Source organism: Bombyx mandarina, chromosome A1, assembly GCF_030267445.1.
Source record: "Bombyx mandarina strain Sakado chromosome A1, ASM3026744v2".
In the NCBI taxonomy this organism is placed as follows: Eukaryota; Metazoa; Arthropoda; class Insecta; order Lepidoptera; family Bombycidae; genus Bombyx; species Bombyx mandarina.
Genome location: NC_143234.1, coordinates 17,093,804 through 17,114,817, shown reverse-complemented (window position 1 = coordinate 17,114,817; position 21,014 = coordinate 17,093,804). Strand labels below are relative to the sequence as shown.

Here is a 21,014-nt window from a genome sequence, read left to right as displayed (position 1 = left end):
CGTCCATAAGGCTCGTGAGTGGAAGAGAGAGCGAAATACTCGCTTCACCGCTCCGATTTTTTATGACCCAAACTGCACGGACAAAATAATTCTACTATAGTAAATTAGCTTTGCAAGCCTTCGTTTGTCGCAAATATGTGACTAATTCGTTCAAAAGGTTAAAAGTACCTATCTCTGACACACATTTTTACACATTTACAAAGAAGAAAGAACAAACGATATAATAGGTATGTATATGTACCTAGGTAGCTCTGCAATTGCTAAGGGTACCTACTCGAGTACTATTATAAGTGTATCCTTGGTTCATCTATGATAAGGAAACTAAAAATGTTATTTAAACATATCATTTACCCATTTTTTCAATTTGTTATAGTCCGTGCCTACAAAAATCAGAGACATATATTTATTGATAGATAACCTCAAATTATAAAGTAAACACGTTGATATCTTTTTTTTGTGACTTTCTAATACCAAAAATATTTCTGATTAAGCTTAAGCTATGTTATTCCTATCGTTTTAGTATTTTTTTGTTTCAAGACGCCTCAAATAGATGTCAGGTAAAATGTTGTATAGAAAGCTGCCATTGTTCTTTAAGTGTCAATATGTTTCTGGAAGGTGGTGTATGGTAAGCTTTTTGGAATTCTCACGTGTATACCATTGAATACTGATGTAGTCTATCCACGTTTTAACGTCAGATGTGAACCAGATACTATTTTTTTATATGTTTCATTTTACTACAACAAAGTTTTGTGACTTGTAGTTTAAATTTCACAGGTATTTTTCACCTTAAAAAACGATGATTTTTTCAATTAGGTAATTACAAAAAAATATCACTACAGTGAATGTTTAAATTACTTTCTTAAATTGATCTATATTTTATAATTTTATTAAATCAATAACAATAACGTAAGGCGCAGTTTATTTTTTAGATTTACAAATGTACTAGCTGTCGCCGTCCGCTTCTCTGAGCATTTAAAATTAACATTATTATTTCTCACCCTCGCAAAGATTCTCATCATTAACGCCCCCGCAGCTGGTGTAGGGAGTCCAACACTCATATAATTATAGGCCTATCCATTAAGTAGATTGGCTTTTTTTACATGGATACCAATTTTCAAGTCTATCGGATGCGTGGTTCAGTAGTTATAACGGAACATCCGTAAAAACCACTGTAGATTTATATATTAGTATAGATTTAGCAAATGGATACCCGTTTAGGATACGCCTACGTGTTTTCGTTCGATTGATTTTCCTGGACTTACTGGCTCTGGGCGATTCTCGCACGTTCGTGAGCATGGCGCGCGCGGTGCACACGTGCAGCTCCTTGGGCCGGTCCCGCTGCTGGGACACGTGCTCGGAGCCCGCCTCCAGCACTATCTGTTACATGAATTTCATTATAAATGTAGGAGAATGATACCCTATCCGCCCCGCTCAGCTTTCTATGCAGTTATAGTAATGAGCAATAGAGGTTAGTCAGTCCGTGGTTAACGTGCAGCGATCCACTGCGGTCGCTGACGCGAATAAACGTGTCATTATACGTAGTGTTTTATTGACCGCTCCGATGAACTTTCCGGAGGACAACGCGCAACGGACAACCAACTCACACATTCCTCCTTCTTCCCTAAAAAGATCACATAAACAAAAACTTGATTTTCTAATATATATTTACTAATAAGGCTACTATAATATTCGAACCGTAAAATGGGGGGGAATCAGGACCCTTTTTTAAGTTCGACATAGATTTTTATCGTTTTTTTTTGTAGTTATAGGGATAAAATGATGATCTCCGCATAATGGTTTCGGTAGTTTAATTTTCATTTATAATGCATTTAGATATAGTTTATTAAAGAATAATCATAAAAAGTTACAAAAACTCATTTGTTCTTATTCTCTTATTCACCCAGGCGGTGGGTGATCTCTTTTATTATTCATCCATAGCAAGGGATTGCGTTATGAATCCTGCTCACCTTTGGCATAATGGCTTCCATCCTGACGTCCATGTAGGGGGCCGGCGGGGGCGTGTCGGGGTCCGCGGCCCCCCGGCGCGGCGGGGCGAGCGCGCCCGCCACGTGCGGCAGGAACGCGCCCAGCCACACCGCGCTGTTCACGTCCAGCGACACGCGCACCGGACTCAGCTGGACGTACAGCTTCGGAGCCGGGACTGGAACGGTAACAATTTTTTTTTTATTGCTTAGATGGGTGAACGAGCTCACAGCGCACCTGGTGTTAAGTGGTTACTGGAGCCCATAGACATCTACAACGTAAATGCGCCACCCAGCTTGAGATATAAGTTCTAAGGTCTCAAGTATAGTTACAACGGCTGCCCCGCCCTTCAAACCGAAACGCATTACTGCTTTACGGCAGAAATAAGCAGGGTGGTGGTACCTACCAGTGCGGACGCACAATAGGTCCAACCACCAGTAAGAAATTTTCTCAGATTGAGGCCGTGAGTTCGCCTACATGTCCGCGCGTAGCTGGAATAGTCTTAGGCTACCAGCGAGTAGGAGTGGGTGATATAAATCGTATATAGATTCAATATCTATATATCGCAGTAATATCGTTGAATCCGATATCGCCCCGCACGAAATCTATATATCGATATCAGCCGATACACGATATTGTTCGATGTGATGCGTATCGCCATATCGCACCGATTCGTGAATCGAAATCTATATTTCGATATTAGCCGATACACGATATTGCTCGATGTGATGCGCATCGGCATATCGTACCGATTCGTTAATATCAGCAATATTCGTTTGGTTCGTATCGAATCGGCCAGAGTGAGTGAGCGCACGATAGGGATATCATGTGATGAATGAAACAGAAACAGGCATTATCCATACAATTGTAAACCTTATATTTAAGTCCATATGTCTGTAGATTATTCTTAGCGTATCAGCAGGATACAATTAAGGAAAGAAGTTTCAACTTTCGACCCTAACTTGAATGCAGTATAGCCTATTTGCATCGTTGAATTTAATTTCACGCGCTTTGACCTTGAACTAGAATTTTTGGACAAGTGTTTATAAATACTTAAAAGTTTTTTGTGTTTGATTTTTAAAGTACACATTTTTCTATTTTTAGTTGAATCCAAATAATTGAGTTTATTTCTTGTGTTTGTATTAAACTTTTGAAATCTACACTCTTTTGGTATATTTTGTAATTTTAAATTAAGACACAAAATACTAAAAACTGAAAATAATGTAGCCAGTCCTAAGCCTGGTAAAAGCATGAAGGAAAGTTTTTTTGATATTTTTATTTTCATGTTCTTTTTATTACTTTAAGATCATATTATAAATTGATATCAGAAAACCAACCGTATAACGTTGACTTAAATCTAAATCTACTACGATATTATATCAGCGTATCGTTTCAAATCTCAAATATCATGAATTGAGAAAATCTACTAGCATCCATCAATATATAGATTCAGAAAATATATAGATTCAATATCCGATATTGATCCTCGATATATATATACGATTCGATACGCGGCAAAACCGATATTACCCACTCCTACCAGCGAGTAGGTAAGTAAAAAAAGAATAACTAGTGTGGCTAATGCGAGTTTATAACGTTCTCGATCGCGTAAAAGTTAACTCCAATTTGTATGCAGTTGAAGCAGCGCCCCTAGCGGCAAACGCAGGCAATTAAAAAACTCGCACTAAGCACAAAGATAAAGCTAACCATTTTGGGGGATTTAAGCGACGAAGGGAAGATCTTCCATCGAGCGGGTGATATTGCTCGGTAGACCGACGGTCCGAATATTGTTGTTTGGAACTTGTATATATGCAAGTTTATCTTGAAAATGTCGTAAGCGAGATTCAGGCATCTGTCAAATATCTTGTGTTGTATGATGGCTACCGCCTCACAATAGTGGTAAAGAGAACAATTGCATCCTTTTGATGCAACAAAACAAGCTGCACGAAGAAATTAGTTTTTGGGTTTATAAGGTACTTCGTGATTTTTCGACGACCCTATTATCCCTTTAGACATGACTGAGGATGCGTCTGACGTCTCCGTGTGTACTCAGTTGACAGTGACAGTTGACAGGTACCTGGTAAGCAGTCGTCTCCGGGATAGTAGAAGAACGTGAGTTCAGCGTGCAGGAGGCCGGCGTCTCCGGGTAGAGTCGCCTTCTCTGCGTTGACCAGAGGCCGCAAGGCTTCGTAAGTTTTCGAACCAGTTGATACCTGTGACAACAGTTTAATAATTACCACTCTGCAATCGGGAAACAACTCTCCGCTACGATTTGCTGTAGTGATGGGTTCTTGATTAAAAATATATTTTTTATTGATTAGATGGGTGGACGAGCTGACAGCCCACCTGGTGTTAAGTGGTTACTGGAGCCCATAGACATCTACAACGTAAATGCGCCACCCACCTTGAGATATGAGTTTTAAGGTATCAGTATAGTTACAACGGCTGCCCCGCTCTTCAAACCGAAACGCATTACTGCTTTACGGCAGAGATAGGCAGGGCGGACTCACAAGAGGTCCTACCACCAGTAATTAGAACGAGATTCGAACACCGGTGCATCGCTAGGTACGAATGCTCGGGATGTCTTATCTTTTAGGCCGCAACGACTTCAATTAATAACAAACAATTAATTTAATAGTAAGTTTGTTTTGACGGTTACACTTGTGAGCGGCGGGGACCGTGCATCGGTGGGTCCACCCGGGGGGTCGTATAATCGTTTGCCCATAAAAGCAATAATCAAATAAATGTAGGTTATGAATTACTGGTTTAGCAATAATATCAATTTGGTTGTGTGACTTAAAATTACACATACGTTATTTCAGTTGGAATTGTTTGTCACAGTGAACAGACTGCAACTATAATGACGATAACATTTTATTTTTATTGCATAGACGAGTCAGATAGACGGATATATCATCATCCGGTGTCAAGCGATTACCGGAGCCCATAAACATCTCAACGTGAAAATCCCAAACCATTTTGAGATATGAGGCCGAAGTTCCTAAGGTATATAGCGGATGTCCCACGCGTCAAACCTGAACAAGTCTACTTCGCAACTCAAAAGAGTATACCTTATTGTACCAAATTGTAACGCAATGACACGTCTTCTTTTAATATTAAAAACAATTATTTTGAAATTTTAACTTAACATTTTTTTATGTCTAGAAATTTTATGTACACAATGTTTTTTTGTATATTACCTTATAAACCGTGAAATTATCTATCCTCAGCACCAGACATGTCGTCATCAGTTTTCCTAGTTGTTGAAGTATACGAGTTCTTGTTGGTGACGCTAGAAAATTGCATTTCCATGAGTGATCGCAATCTAAGACTCAAAATTTACTAAGAACTAGGTAATCCAGTGCAAAAAACATAGAAGAACTTAGGCTGACTGAGCTCCCTCTGGATCTCAATCTGAAAACCTCATCCAAATAAGCAAATTTACTTTATGAACCTTACAAAATTATTTTTACAATATCTTTTTAAAAAAAGTGAAAACCAAAACATTACTCATTTTTTTTTTCAATTGTACACAACAGAACAAAACAGAAACTGTTTAAAAAAATTAAGTTGAACCTTATGGTGCCTGTCATTATGGTCGAATTACGATTACTAGGTGAACTCCACTAGCTTTTTTTTTGGTATTTTTGTTGTGTAAATGATTATATTATATTATTTTGTTTTTATTATTTAGTCATCACTGTCAAATCTCGTGTGCGAGCAGTAGGCAACCCGCCCCCTCACCCCTGTCGCCACCTAAGACGCGGCCAACCAGTTCCGCGCGCACTATAGCTACTATACAAGGCCTATGGTTGTCCCATCCGAAAAAGTAAGTATAGATCAAGACAGCATATTTGTCATTTAAATAAGTTGTTATGCAATCCCCGCGACATTGTGGTCATTAAACCTGTTCTTCAGTTGTAATTTTTTTCAATGTTTAAACAGGTGAACGATCTCACGTTTCTTTTGGTGTTAAATGGTTACCGGAGTCTATAGGCATCAGCAACGTGAATGCGTCACCCACATTGAGACATGAGTTCTAAGTCTTAGTTCTACAGTATAGCGTTTGCGTCGTTTTTCAATATATATTTTTTTATTTATTGCTTAGATGGATGGACGAGCTCACAGCCCACCTGGTGTTAAGTGGTTACTGGAGCCCATAGACATCTACAACGTAAACGCGCCACCCACCTCGAGATATAAGTTCTAAGATCTCAGTATAGTTACAACGGCTACCCCACCCTTCGAACCGAAACGCATTACTGCTTCACGGCGGAAACAGGCGGGGCGGCGGCACCTATCCGTGCGAACTCCCAAGAGGTCCTACCACCAGTGAGAATGCATTACTGCTTCGGGGCAAACGATTACGCAAATTATAATTTTTGCAGGTATGATTTCGATTACACGAACTTATTCGTGAATTTAAGCTTAGTACGTTTTCATACGTCAAAATTAGAGCAAAATTGCTCTAAGACAACAAACGTGTTTTACGCACTCACTATCTCTCTTAACTCGATAGCCCTAGCAATTCGCCCCTATGATGTCTGACGATGGTATCGATAATGCGGTCGTCCCGACATAACGCACGTATGGTGCTATAACATCACTTATATGCAATTTTTGATAAAACTGAACTGAGTATGAGAAAATCCACTTTTTTAATAGTTATTAGTGAGAATGTTTGCTTTTACTGACGAAGTTTAAAGTTGTAGTTTAAATATTATCATTTTATTTCTTTAGTCGAGAAGAACTATATAATAATTGTAATAAGATGTTGAGTTTCCAAACGCTTCTCCTGAAAAAAATAATTATTTAAATTAATTATTATTATTAGCATAAGTGACGCGATAGCACCGTATGTGCGATATATAATATATATCTCTAATCGATATCGATATATCTCTAATCTAAAATGGTTCGATTGCGATTCTTTTGATGTACAGACGTTAGGAATGTCCAGTACGAGCGGTCCTCGTCTTCTTAAACTACACAGGACGCGTGTGAGTAAGTAATGTATGAGTAATTACGTTGTGACGTAGTCGTAGTGGGCGGGATACTAGAGGCGCCGCGCTGCGGGGCCTCCGCTGCCGGCTTCTGACTTGTACCGTTCGACGCGGTCTCTTCACCTCTCGCGACCTGGTTCTAGAACACAAATTGCCTTGTTGTTAGTATACGTTGATTGACAACAACAAGTTCAGTGTCGAATGTGAAGCGTCCGCCGCCTGATGAATACGACGACCGGTGTATATTGATTTTTACAAGAATTGCATGTACAACAAAGATCGAATCCGCATATCTTTTGCGTATTTGGAGTCGATCATCAGATAACGGATGCTTCATAAGTTTACTACTGCTGGTACAAGGTTGCAAAATATTTTTTTGTTTTTGTTTCTATTCGATAAGGCCTTTCTTTATTGCCCTTGTAGGCAGGCGAGCACACGGCCCACCTGATGGTGAGTGGTTTCCGTCGCCCATGGACTTCAGCAATGCCAGGGGCAGAGCCAAGCCGCTGCCTACCACTTAATCAATTTACCGTAGTAGCTGACATAGACACTTTAGTCAAGATTTCTGGCATAGTTTTAATTTTTTATTGTCGTATTGGCATACGAGTATACGGCCCACCTGATGGTGAGTGGTTACCGTCGCCCATGGACGTCAGCAATGCCAGGGGCAGAGCCAAGCCGCTGCCTAAACAGACCGCAGACACACTAGTACGGGTATACAATTGAAAACATAAATCATTGTGACCTTATTGTTAGTAGAGAGTGGCCTCGGATCGAGAGTTTCCAGCAGGTTCGTGCAGAATGACGATAGCGCCTGAGACAGCCACTGACTGTGTGGTGTTGCGGATTCTCTAAAAAATATATATACAATTACTTTTCAAGTCAGTAAATACGTCCGCTGCTTATCAGGGGACAAGGGTACGCGACCGCGGACAGATTTGGTGGGTGACATTACGTAACAATTCGTCTGTAGTAGTATTCCCCCCACTCCTAATTTTACTGGTGGTAGAGAGTATTGTGGGTCTAGTGTGTCGTATTGCGAAGTGTAGAATGTCTGTATTAAGACGACGGGTAACATTCAGTTTGTCGTGTTTTAGTTGGTGCAGATGGTCACAATAATAACCGAGAGCATTTGGATTAGTACACTTCATGTGAGTTCACACTCACCCCATTCAATTGCATAGACTGTCTTTCGTTTTTTTAAATATTTTTTTATTGTCTTTGTAGGCAGACGAGCATACAGCTGATGGTAAGTGGTCACCGTCGCACATGGATGTCAGCAATGGCAGGGTTAGAGCCAAGCCGCTGCCTACCATTAAGTACTCTCCACAAGCCTCGTTTGAAGAAGGACATGTTATAGCGCTCGGGAAACACCGTGGAGGAGAGTTCATTCTAACTGTCTGTCGGACTGTCGTCTGACTTTTATCACTATAATGAGTCAAGTTAAGATTCAGATTGAATTTTATTCTATGGAGTATACCTGTAGCCTTTCCAGTGTCTCCTGTCGTTAGACGCCTTGTGGTATGGAAATAAGTCAGCTTGCATGCTGATCAGCGTAACTTGTAGAGCGCCACCTTTCGATAGAGACGGCTTTTCTGAACGACCCACTGCAAAACATTATAAATACATTTCATTGTAATGTAACCGAAGTCATTGGAGCCTAAAGACGCTCGTTGTAACTGTGCACAATTGTGTGTCCGCACGGGTAGGTACAATCACCCTGCCTATTTCTGCAGTGAAGCAGTAATGCTTTTCGGTTTTAACGGTAGGGCAGCCGTTGTAACCATACTGAGACCTTAGAATTTATATCTCAAAGTAGATGTATGGGCTCCAGTAACCACTTAACACCAGGTGGGCTGTGAGCTCGTCCACCCATCTAAGTAATAATAAAAAAAAAGAGTACAGTGTAGTGGTACTAACATCCCGGGTCGTCGCATAGATGCAAGTCGATCCTGGGCGCGAGTAGATGGTACGAGGTCTCCCGCACGTCGTGCTTAGCGAACACGCGCGCCAGGATGTCGCGCTCGCCCGCCGCGCCGCTCGGCCGGCTCTGTATCTGCTCCCGGGGCTCTTCTATCTGAAACATTTTATTTTATAACTTTAATGGACAGTCTGAACTCGTCGTGGCCTAAAAGATAAGACGTTCGGTGCATTCGTATCTAGCGATGCAACGGTGTTCGAATCCCGCAGGCGGGTACCAATTTTTCTAATAAAATACATACTTAACAAATGTTTACAATTGACTTCCGCAGTGAAGGAATAACATTCTGTAGTAAAAATCAAACCCTCAAAATTATAATTTGCGTGGTAGGACCTCTTGTGAGTCCGCACGGGTAGGTGCAACCACCTTGTCTATTTCTGTTATGAAGCAGTAATGCGTTTCGGTTCTGAGAATTCGGCAGCTGTTGTAACTATATTGAGATCTTACAACTTATATCTCAAGGTAGATGGTGACATTTAAACCGTAGATGTCTATTTGCTCCGGTAACCACTTAACACCAGGTGGGCCGTGAGCTTTATATTAGTAGATGTGAACTTGCCTTCCTGAGCGCCTTGGCCCTGGTGGCGGCGGCGGTGGCCCGGCGCACGGGCTGCGCGAGGGCGGCGGCGCAGGCCAGCGCGGCGCGGAGCTGCCCGTCTGTGAGCGCCCACGCCACGGGCTCCGGGCAGATGGCCAGTCGGGATGCTATCACCGCACAATCTGAACAGTCGAAGGTCGCTCTCTCAGTCTATGTCTAAGGTTCGATTTTTTGCTTTAAGGTGAATGGCATGTTATTATTTATTTGCGGTTAAGGGAGGTATTATTTTTCGCATCGAAGAAAAATCTTATTGTATCAATTAGGTAGTTACAGGAATTAATAACATTAAATACAGCAAGACTATTATCAACACTAATAACTATAGTACACATTTATTCAGAACTAAACAATAAATACCATTCATTCAATCATTACGTTAATATATTATCTGTGGTCTTCGAATAGTGTTTCAATATTCACGCGTCTAATAACAGCTTTAGTTTAGTTGGTACAAAATTATACTATACGGACTTTTTTGCGTGAACGCGAGGAGTGATGTTCTGTGATTTATTTTATTTTGTTTAATTAGTGTTTCTTCAGGTTTAAATGTTTAATAACGGTGGTTTATTAACTATTTAGTATCTGTGAAAGTGCACAAATGTGGGAAAATGAAATAAAGCCGCTGGACGTAACTTCTCGGGATCTTCCAAAAAGTCCACTGAAAAAGTCTCAGTAAATTACCACCATTTTACTGAGATTATACTTCATCCCATATCATCTCATTTCATTTCATTTTCATTTCATTTCATGCCATGTTTCATAATAATCAACTTCATTTCATTTCATAATATCATTTTTCATATAAAAAAGTTATCATTAAAATTAAAATAAGACGACCTAAATGTCTTAGTTACCAGGTCATAAAATCCCTTAAAAAATTATACTATACTCTTTGTTATTATACTAATTTTACAATAGGTTAGTACTTTTTACCTGATAGCCTCTTCTTTATAACAATACGACAGTGTGTATTCCCTAACAAGAGTCGCAAGGGAGGTAAATTAGCCGAAGCCGCGCCGTGGGCTTTGGCTTCTATGCGAGCGCTCTGCCATTCCAGCTCCTGAAAGAACATTCACAACTTCTTAATATTTTTAAAACACCCCAAAATAAATAATTATGCAGCGATTTCTTGACTACTCGCGCTGCATTGTGATGGTACTTAGCTGCAAATGGGTTATAATGAAGAGTCCTGTGTTACACATTTAAAAAACACGTGTAGCACTCGGGGACTGCCGCGGTAAAGCTATTGCATAGCATTTTTTATCAACTTATGCAATTATAATTAGACAGTAATAATTTAATATTAAAACAATAATAAAATAAGACCACGCTATATTTATAAACATTAATAAAAGCAAAACATCAACTGTCTCATTCACGCTCATAAGCTAGACCGCGCGAGAGAGAGAGAGATTGGCAGAATTTTCATAATGCGCATGCAGTGCGACGTCACGCCGCGCAGTTATTCACAAACACACACAAGCGCAACATGTGAATGTGTTGAACGCGAGCTACATGGTAGGCGGAGTGGGGGTGTTACGTTTTATTTTCGTTACGGAATTTCTTGATTCGGTCGCCGCGCTCAAAGCCCGCGATAAAAGCGATGCAATAGCTTAAAACATGATCTATAAATACCTTAAAAATAAGTAGTTGTCCCGTATCAGTACATTTGATTCTAGTCAGTCTTAGATCCCCTTTCCGACCGTCTGGAGTGCGTGACTCAACGGTCACCCTTGAAATCTGTAATAGCGAAGGCTGTTTAATATTCTACCCACGGATAAAGGAACACCTAATTCAGAAGATATGATTCAACGACCAGAATATCGAACTGCAGCAATGTCTTTCTTTAATTCCCTTTATTCACTGATGTAGTTTAGATAGGGTTTTCTTTACTTCCCGGTCAGCTGTGTATCGCGTTCCGACCCGGCAGGCTGGCTCTGGCCCAGCGGGGTATCCCGGACCACCAGCGGCATCGCCCAGGCGGCCTGGTAGGGCTGCCGTACTGCGGAGATCGGCGTCGTTGGCCGTCGACTATCGCCTCGACGACCCGTCGGTCGGGCGTCCTCGGGGTGGCGCCGCGTGTCTGGTTCTAGTGTTGACCGCAGGAACCCCCCTACTTTGACCGGGTTCTGACCCCGGACGGAGATTGGATGTCGGTTATAAGAGTGCAGGGGAGTCGTTTAGTGCGGTAGGGCCCTAAAACTCCTTGGGTCCACGAGCTGCTCCCAACATCAACAGATCGTCAATCCCACATACCCCACACGCCCCCTAGGCGCAGTGACGTGGTAGGAGTTTCGGCCCCCGGCCCGAAAAAAAAGGGTTTTCTATTTGGAACTGTCATCCTGCTAGATATCACTGAAGTTAAATAAATTATTTAATGTAATTATTGTATTAACGTACTTGAACACTACTGGTGAACGCATCACAGTTGAAGTCTATTTGTACATGATTCACAGCCACTGAGATTCCGTCTATCACCTGAAATGAACCAAAACATAAGGATATGACATATTTATCTATGCTTTATTTTATCTTTTCAGTATTTCAATATACAAATATTTAATATAAACCCAATACTTGTCTAGAAATAAATTTCAGGTCTAAATAAAAAAATAGCCATTTTCAAGTTAATGAGAATTTCACCTTCCACATTGAAGGAATAACATTGCGTAATAAAAAAGGAAACCTGCAAACTCTGTAGGTAGGTGAAAGGTAATTACCACCATTCAGCCTATTTGAGTTCCATCGGGATTGTTATTTTACAATAAAAACTGAGACTTGAGATAACATGGCCCTGATTAGTGCAATATATTGATACCCGTTTTGATAAACTATTATACCCCATCGTTTCACTTGTCTTAAATTTAAAATTAAGACTGAGATAGTTTTACTTCAATGAACGAGATAAATAATGCAAAAGGTATTTCTCAATACAAAGTAATAATGTAGAGAATCCATGAACACATTCAAATTTCTTTGTAATATTTGTGTAGATAATATTTTATCTAAATAGTTTATCGTTCAAATATTTAAGCTCTACATTATCTAATTTTTATATTTGTTCCAATATTTATCTAAAATAATTCATATGTTACCTTGTGTATATAACTATATTTTCCTGGAACAGGTAAAGCACCGGCCGCACTCGGATTCATAACCCGAGGTTCTGAACATACCTCCAAAGCTATATGGACTTCGTCTAGATTCTGAAAAACAACAAACACTTGTCTATTTGACCTTGAAGTTTACTAACAAAACATTTTACGTGTTCTGGCAATTTGTTGTACACAAAAACTCTGTAATACTAAGGTTGAGCACATAAAAAAAGCACTTAACATGTAACAATTTTTTTTTGTAATATTGATTTCGCTAACTTAATACTTATTTTGTAATGAATCATGATTTGTAATGTATTTTTTTATTGTCGTATGCAGTGTAATAGTAAAAACGAGATGACCTGATCATCGCAAGCAATTCTTCAGAGCACATATCATGACACATATGTTAAAAGACAGTGATTTTAAAAAAAGAGTACATCTATACTTTTTATTGTTGCTGTGCTGTGTTGGTGTGTACTTTGACCAACTATGATTATAAATCAAAAACTTTTCATTTTCATAATAGAGAATATTGCATACTAACAAACACTAAATTTGAAGAGTTGAAGGCTAACACTATGTTGCTAACTAATTCAGTAGACTGTAACTCTGATATGCATTATTCATTACTTGTCAGTATTTATGCATGAATCTACCTGCATGTTTTTAATGAATTAGTCTTGTTGTGTTATGTCCTTGATAGTTTGTTTTTGTTATAATTTAAGAATGCCGTCTGTCTGTGTATTAGAGTTTTAGTTAGATAATAATAACACAGAACTACAATATTTGACACATCAGTACATATAGAATCATAGCATACCTTCCATATTTATTAAAATAACAACAATATGAACAATGAATAAATATATATATCATATTGGCTAGGTGATGACTTCTGAAGAGTGGCCAGCGAGAGGTGTAAGAGAGTTGAAGACTGGGCTCAGTGGTGTGAATTGGGAGTGTTCTATGTCCAGTAGTGAGCGACTGTGGGCTGACGATGATCATATATATTACATTATACTTAAAATATTATTTATTGGGAATAACTAAAGAATATGTTGCAAATAGTTGTTATGTGTTTTTGTTAGTTTCTAAATAATTTTAATGCTAAATACAAATTATAAAATGTAGTTATTCATAAACAAATTCTAATATTTGGGTACTAAAGATTTCACTGGGAGTGATCCGTTTTATTAACGCACTACCAAATCAAGTCTAGAGGGTAAAGATGCCCTTAATTATTACTCATTGAAATGACTTTTACCAGTACAATGGGCACAGTCTTCAGTTTGGTCCATTGTATTCTGAAAGATGCTCGATTGCATTTAGCAGATGTGAGCCGCAGCCATCCTGGTAGTTCTAGGAGATCAGTAAGTAAATCTTCATCGAGGGTCAAGTCTTGGAGTTCACCGGAACCTCGAAGTGCCGATAGTGAGATTTGCTCCGGTGATAAGTTTTTTGTGAACCTAATCACATTGAATTCTTCATATTATCATTTTTATCGAAATTCGTATAAGGTATAAAAGTAAGCTAGTTTTGTTTACTTTCAGGTTTGCAGAATATTGCAACCTGGTTCATAACTATGGATTTTAAATTTTGTATGGTTTCTGACAAGAGAATCTGAAGAAACAAAGGAAATAAAAATATGTCAGTTGAATTTTAAAACTACTCATATTAAGTGAGTATATAGTTAAGTTAAATTATTATCATGTAATGAGATTAAAATCATAGTTTAATTAGAAAATTTGTTTAATGTGTGCCTATTTAGTTAATTGCATATTTTTCTGGTTTAGTTTCTGACACATACCTGGATAGATGTTTTAATAACTGGTTTTTTATTATAGTCACCATTTTTTTTAAGCAGAAAGTAATAATAAATGAAATTCATAGAAACATTATTTTCCAAAAGAATAATAAGGTCCTATTCAATGATAAGAACCTGAGATTGAATGAATGATTAAAAGTGAAATTGTACTGAATGAGTTACGGTAACTAATCAAATTGTGATTTGAAAATGTCAAACTCAAATATCAAGAGATGAGCTAAACAGTGAGACTACGAAACAGAAAAGTCGATTTCTATGATAAAGTCGATTGAAAGCCATTAAATTTGCCTAAATATACCATAACCATTTTTTTGGAACAACATCTTATTAATCCTGTTATTCTTCACAAAATTAACACTGCTAAAGCTCTCGGTAGTGACTCATTATGAACAACATCGTTATTGTGTTATTTAGGTTTGGTTGCTAGGGACTTTATCGATTTTAAAAACAAAGGACACTGAAGATATGTTACTTTTACGCTAATAATATAAAAATCACAATGTTTTTCATTAATGACTGGCTGTATGATAAGGAAAATTATCAGTGACAGTCGAAATTTAAATATTAGCAATGTGTCAAAACTTTTATGTCCATCAATGAAACAATTCAATTTTTATAAGTATTTGTAAATTGTAAATTTTGTGAGATTTTTTGCGAAGTGAATAGATTAGTGAGGAACTGGCTTAATTTGAGCAAATATTTAAATATATAATTGCTACAAGTAAACTGACAGGAGCTTCCGTTTTTAGGTAAGTTTATTTCTACTTTACGTTGTGATACATTTTAGAAGTGAGTGATAGATACAGTTTAGATAAATTGTCATTATAAAATTTAGTAGATTTAAAAGTATGGTTATTGTTAACAATTTGAATTTTGTTTCATAACAAAGATTACCGCATATATGTACTTCAAAATTTGACCCGATGATTATTTGCTCGTAACTTAATTTATTTTTGCGTCTATCTTAAAATATTTTATCCACATTTGGAGTTCCGCAGAACGGTTGTAATTTTCGCCGTCACCGTATCTATTATCAAATGCTATGTTCACGCTTTAAATATATTATTTTAATTAATTATATCGACGGGTGAAATACTATTTGGTTTAAGCGACATTTTTGCAAATTTACAAGAGAGCCGTTTAATATTTAAAATTTGGAAAAAATATCATAACAAAAAAACTTCTTTAGCTATTTACTTAAATGGAGTAAGCTTCATTGAAGTTCAATTAAAACATTGAATTGTTGATACTAATACCAAATAAAATGGACCTTTAATTAAAAAGATAATTGTCACTTATTAAGAGAAATGTCGCTTAAACCAAATAGTCTTTCACCCATCGACTTAAACAAATATGTATTCACGAATTTGTAATTTTTTAGCAGCCGTTAGATAGCACGCTTCCCACAATGTCACGCCGAGAGAGTACTATAGAAGTCAGAGATTATATCGACACAAAAAATTCATCGGGCGATTCTAAAGCTGTAAAAACTAAAATACAGGAAGAGAACAATAACGAAATAGATGAACTGTCGAAAGAATTCACGGAAATGGGATGCATAGTCGACGCCGTGAAACGACCTCCGAACGTTTGCGTTGAGACTTGTGTGTACGAATCAAAAGATGATGAGAAAACCGAAAGATATTACACGGATGACGAAGACGCTTATTCAGATGAGTTCGAAGATGATAAGAGTGAAGAGGAAGTGTCTATTGAAACAGTAGAGAGAGTGACTAAAAGCGAAACGAGCCGTGGACCCAGTCAGACATGTGTGAACTTGACAAAAAGCCAGTCTTTAATGTCCACTAATAAACCCAATTCGATTTCTGGAAGATCTAACTATGGGTAAGGACAAAATTAGAAAATAGCAAAAAAAATTAGAAACGATATTTAGATTTTATATCAATAGGCTAGTTTTCAATTCGTATGTATTTTTTCACACCTCAATATACACTAAGCCTACAGACGTCCACTGCTGAACATAAGTCCCGGCAAAGTTTGTCCCAAGATGCTCCGATCCTGCTCGGATCCTAATCAGGTCGTCGGCAAATATCAGTATATGTAATTTAAAATGTAGATTACATTCTCGGATAAGTTAAGATGACGCGAGGCTAAAATAATATTTTCATACTTTGTGACTTAATTAAGCTATTGCATAGCTTCTATCGCGGGCTTTGAGCGCGGCGACTGATTCAAGAAATTCCGTAACGAAAATAACCTGACACCCCCACTACGCCTACTATATAGCTCGCGTTCAACACATTCACACGTTGCGCTGGTGTAGTGTTTGTGAATAAGCGCGCGGCGTGACGTCGCACTGCATGAGCATCATGAAAAGTCTGCCCATCTCTCTCTCACGCGGTCTAGCTTAAGAGTGTGAAGGGGACAGTTAATGTTTTGCTTTTGTTAATGTTTATAAATATAGCGTGGTCTTATTTTTATTATTGTTTTAATATTAAATTATTATTGTCTAATTGTAATTGCATAAGTTGATAAAAAATACTTTGCAATAGCTTTACCGCGGCAGTCCCCGAGTGCTACACGTCTCTTTTTTTCTTGATAGTGGCAGTTATGAGAACCTTTTTTATAACTTGAAACTTTATTACGGGTACTTCAATTTTCGGATACAGAATTATATTCAACTTGTAGCAACCCTACGACGCAGTTTTTTAGGCCATAATCGGTTCAATGTTTTTTTACAGCTCTATTTCAGTGCCTCAAACGCGGCGTATTAACATGTCTTTCTCTAACGAGAGACTACGAGAGATTGAGAGGCACAATCACATTTTGCTAACTAAAATACTAAGCGCTAGGAATTCGAAGAAGTCTTCAGTTCCAGCAAGAGATCCGCCGACAAGGAGGCCGGTTCCTCCTGCTGCGGTTTTAAGGAAAAACCAACAAAGAAAGATCGATCATGACAACCTGGTGAGTTTTGTAAAAGGAACGAAAATTATTTAAAGGAATGTAATAGTGCGCACAGTTAGATTTTTAGCTCAAGCGGAAGTCGTCGTGGTCTAAAGGATAAGATGAAGTCGTCGTGGCCTAAAGACGTCTGGTGCATTCGTGTTGAAGCGATGCACCGGTGTTCGAATCCCGCAGGCGGGTACCAATTTTTCTAATGAAATACGTACTCAACAAATGTTCACGATTGACTTCCACGGTGAAGGAATAACATCGTGTAATAAAAATCAAACCCGCAAAATTATAATTTGCGTAATTACTGGTGGTAGGACCACTTGTGAGTCCGTGCGGATAGGTACTACCGCCCTGCCTATTTCTGCCGTGAAGCAGTAATGCGTTTCAGTTTGAAGGGTATGGCAGCCGTTGTAACTATACTGAGACTTTAGAACTTGTATCTCAAGGTGGGTGGCGCATTTACGTTGTAGATGTCTATGGGCTCCAGTAACCATTTAACGGAAATTCATAAGTTTTTCATTCATAATTTCAATCTTTTTCTTTTTTTTAAATTGGTCTGTCTTCTTTTTAATGCGAACCATGTTACCTAATTGAAGTTTTTAGTGACACAAACTCATTTAAGGTAGATAAAATAAGACAGAAAATTAGATAATGAAGAATGGCCGATTGTAACTACCTAATGCGTATTTGAAATGATCGATTCATAGAAGTAGTGTATTAGCGTCCTGAATGGTCAAATACCTTAAAGTAATTTAAATTCTAACTCAGGAGGGGTTACTTTATAAAGAAATCAAATTGAAAGCCTTGGGAAATTCATAAATTTTTCTAAAAATTTGTCCCTCTTCGACTTAATGCGAACCATGTTAACTAAAGCTTTTAGTAACAAAAACTCATTTGCGTTGTGTTGTCACAGATCCTTTTGAAAAAAATTCAGCGCGCCAAATCGTCTGCCTGCAGCATCCGTCGTTGATATTCAGAAAGCGTCCGATGTGTGGGCGCATTTATTATTAATTTACTTTTATTAAAAACGAAACGTGTGATATTGTTAATAAATTTACTATATGACTTTTCATTCATTGTTCTTTAATTTTTCCCATAATAACATTGTGCTGGGTGAGTTCTTCTATTGTTGTCTTTAACCTCAGACTAGTCTCTACGATTTTCTTATCATTTAACTGCACACAAAATGGATTCGCTAGTCAAGTCAATTATTGGAGTTTTTTTTTTAGGTCTGAAGGATTACTGGTGGCCTGGTGGCCTTTCCAGTTTCACTAGGAAAGGTGGGCGAACAAAGGCTCAGCCAGGAGGGGTGGGATTTGCTAACAGCTGCCCGAGCGCCTCCGAAGGAGACCTAACAACTCAAGAGCATCTGTTCTGCTTCGCGAACGAATCTACTACCGGATCGGAATCGCGACCCGCCGAGAAGATCCGGCAAGAAACTCAGCGGGCTGATGCTTAGGTTAGGTTGCACGTCGACCTCTTTGTCAAGCTCGACGAGTACGGTTACCGGCGTTCCTAAGCCTGCTTCTAGTGTTAAAGCTGAAGGCGTCTAATGCAAAGGTTATTGAATCTGATGGATCCGGAAAGACGTAAACTATTGGAGTCTAGTAATGTTGATTGTATTGTTTAATATATAATCCAAGTACCGGGCGTCGACTTCCAAAATACACGTAAATGCTATATACATTGCGGGTTTGATTTTTACACGATGTTGTTTCTTCATCTCTGGAGATAACAGGACAAACTAGATCTATCTATTGAAGCAATGGAGATAAATGATATATATATGGCCATGATTTTCATAAGTGGTGGAACGACAAAAAGTGCCTTCAAATCGAAAAAAGTTGGTTGGAAATTCCGGAATTAAATTTATAACTACAGTCATATGAAGTTTTCCACCTACCGCTGTTTTTATTACACATTAAAGTATCTTTAAACTTGTTTACGAATGAGTCAGTTTTTTAAGCCGAATGAAGAAATGTTATAGTAGTTTTTATTGATATAGTAATAAAATGTAAAGATGTTTTGAATGTTTGCACATTTTTTAAAAGTGAAAATCGTATGATACGTCTTTTTGTTCGGTTTTCGCGATTCGTGGATAAAATTTAAACTATTACGGTTCAATCTCGGGTTTTTATTGACATTCTTTTATAGCGGACGTTTCAAATACTCCACAGTTTTTGTGGTCACGGACGATTAAGATATCATTAGTCGACATTTGAAAACAACGTGCTAAGTTTGAGAGATGTATAAAATTACGCTCCTTTCTTAGCTTACAGTTTTTGTGGTTTACGAAGGTGGGTTAGTCATTTTACAAATTTTGGTACTCACAGCCAGTATTAGAATTCTGTCGTATCATTAAGTGGTAATCACTCATTATAATATTATGCCAGAGTTTTCTTTACTTATTAACTTATTTTCCAGAGCTATAAATGTAGTGATGACTTTTTGCCCTGATTGAAAAGACAGCTTCTTTGATTTATGAATACATAAATTCCATTTTAAATAATTACTTTATTGTAAACACGTCCGCTTTATCAGAAGAATCACTGGTGGTACAATGCGATCTTTGACATTGTATCTCTCACATTCCTATCGTATTTCTCTTTGATGTTAACATACCTACTAGTAATTATAAAGGATTCTTTATTAATTTATTGCGTTAGATGGGTAGTCGAACTCAAAGACGGGTATGGCACTGAAGAACATTGAATCGCTAAAAATGCGCACTATTTCGTCAGTGGCGCATCTATTCCCGTATAAATATGTCTTATCTATAGGGTTAAAGAAGATAAAGTTTGTTTTAATCGCACAGAGTTTGTCGTAAACATAGTCGTTTATTATAATATCATTATTTTATTATATAACTAGCTGACCCGGCAGACTTCGTAGTGCCTTAATCGATAAATAAAATACCTAAACTTTTGTTTAAAATAAATTTAAAACAAACAAAAGAAATCCGTCCGACGGGGGACACATAAAAGGAAAAAAAAATTGTTATTTTTATTTAATTCCGAGCATTCTCATATTTATCTACCTTTTAAACCTTCTCTGGACTTCCATAAATAATTCAAGACCAAAATTAGCCAAATCGGTCCAGCCGTTCTCGAGTTTTAGCGAGAATAACGAACAGCAATTCATTTTTAAATATAGAGATTTTGTAGATATAGGCGTAGAGCGTCGAACGTTCTTCTGGCTACGTAGGTCTCATATTTTTTTACAATTTCTGGGAAATAGCAATAACTATAAATATCTGTTGCTTTTGTGATTATTACGTACTTTTCGTATCGAATGTTTTCTCTAATCGACTTCCTCAATGATCGATTACCGTCATTAAAAGTAAAAAACATACTAAATATCAAATGCTACCGCTAAACCGAGGAAGCTATTATGGATCAACAATTGTTCATAACAATAATTATTTTTACCGAATAACAAGCACAAAACAAACACGTAATTACAACGTGTGGGCAACCATATTTCATGGAAAAGATAACCATTGATAACGGAATATAAGTATACGGATAGTGACCAAAAATAACTTTGACAACTAATTATATTTTCCCGAGCTAACAAGCCCAACAACCTACTTTCGTTCGAACTTTTAACT

The 21,014-nt window shown here is 37.9% G+C and overlaps 2 protein-coding genes across 5 annotated transcripts in view; one reads left to right on the top strand and one right to left on the bottom strand.

The window, feature by feature from the left end:
- The window catches only part of LOC114239517 (bridge-like lipid transfer protein family member 3B), a 30,003-nt gene extending 15,350 nt beyond the window's left edge, over nt 1–14,653 (bottom strand). Inside the window, exons 1-15 of the mRNA XM_028169740.2 lie at nt 14,471–14,653; nt 13,928–14,129; nt 12,661–12,771; nt 11,966–12,043; nt 11,201–11,305; nt 10,499–10,625; nt 9,527–9,687; nt 8,907–9,063; nt 8,467–8,593; nt 7,732–7,837; nt 7,011–7,125; nt 5,184–5,275; nt 4,061–4,196; nt 1,968–2,161; nt 1,263–1,377 (exon numbers count right to left, since the gene is read on the bottom strand). Coding sequence (XP_028025541.2) covers nt 1,263–1,377; nt 1,968–2,161; nt 4,061–4,196; nt 5,184–5,275; nt 7,011–7,125; nt 7,732–7,837; nt 8,467–8,593; nt 8,907–9,063; nt 9,527–9,687; nt 10,499–10,625; nt 11,201–11,305; nt 11,966–12,043; nt 12,661–12,771; nt 13,928–14,129; nt 14,471–14,514 — 1,870 coding nt within the window. The 5' untranslated portion in view covers nt 14,515–14,653. The remainder of the gene's footprint in view (nt 1–1,262; nt 1,378–1,967; nt 2,162–4,060; nt 4,197–5,183; nt 5,276–7,010; nt 7,126–7,731; nt 7,838–8,466; nt 8,594–8,906; nt 9,064–9,526; nt 9,688–10,498; nt 10,626–11,200; nt 11,306–11,965; nt 12,044–12,660; nt 12,772–13,927; nt 14,130–14,470) is intronic.
- Nucleotides 8,926–18,476, top strand: LOC114239278 (uncharacterized). 4 transcript variants are annotated; one of them, XM_089739771.1, is made up of 5 exons: nt 8,926–9,726; nt 14,214–14,341; nt 15,870–16,333; nt 17,191–17,413; nt 18,318–18,476. In XM_089739771.1, the coding sequence occupies exons 3-5, from the start codon at nt 15,897–15,899 to the stop codon at nt 18,372–18,374; spliced, it is 717 nt and encodes a 238-aa protein (XP_089595897.1). In that variant the 5' UTR covers nt 8,926–9,726; nt 14,214–14,341; nt 15,870–15,896; the 3' UTR covers nt 18,375–18,476. The 4 variants fall into 4 exon arrangements, with proteins under 4 accessions (XP_089595897.1, XP_089595898.1, XP_028025220.2 ...); XM_089739772.1 differs by lacking the exon at nt 8,926–9,726 and having other exon boundaries at nt 14,230–14,341; nt 15,873–16,333; XM_028169419.2 differs by lacking the exons at nt 8,926–9,726; nt 14,214–14,341 and adding an exon at nt 15,096–15,237.
- The last annotated feature ends 2,538 nt before the right edge of the window (nt 18,477–21,014 follow it).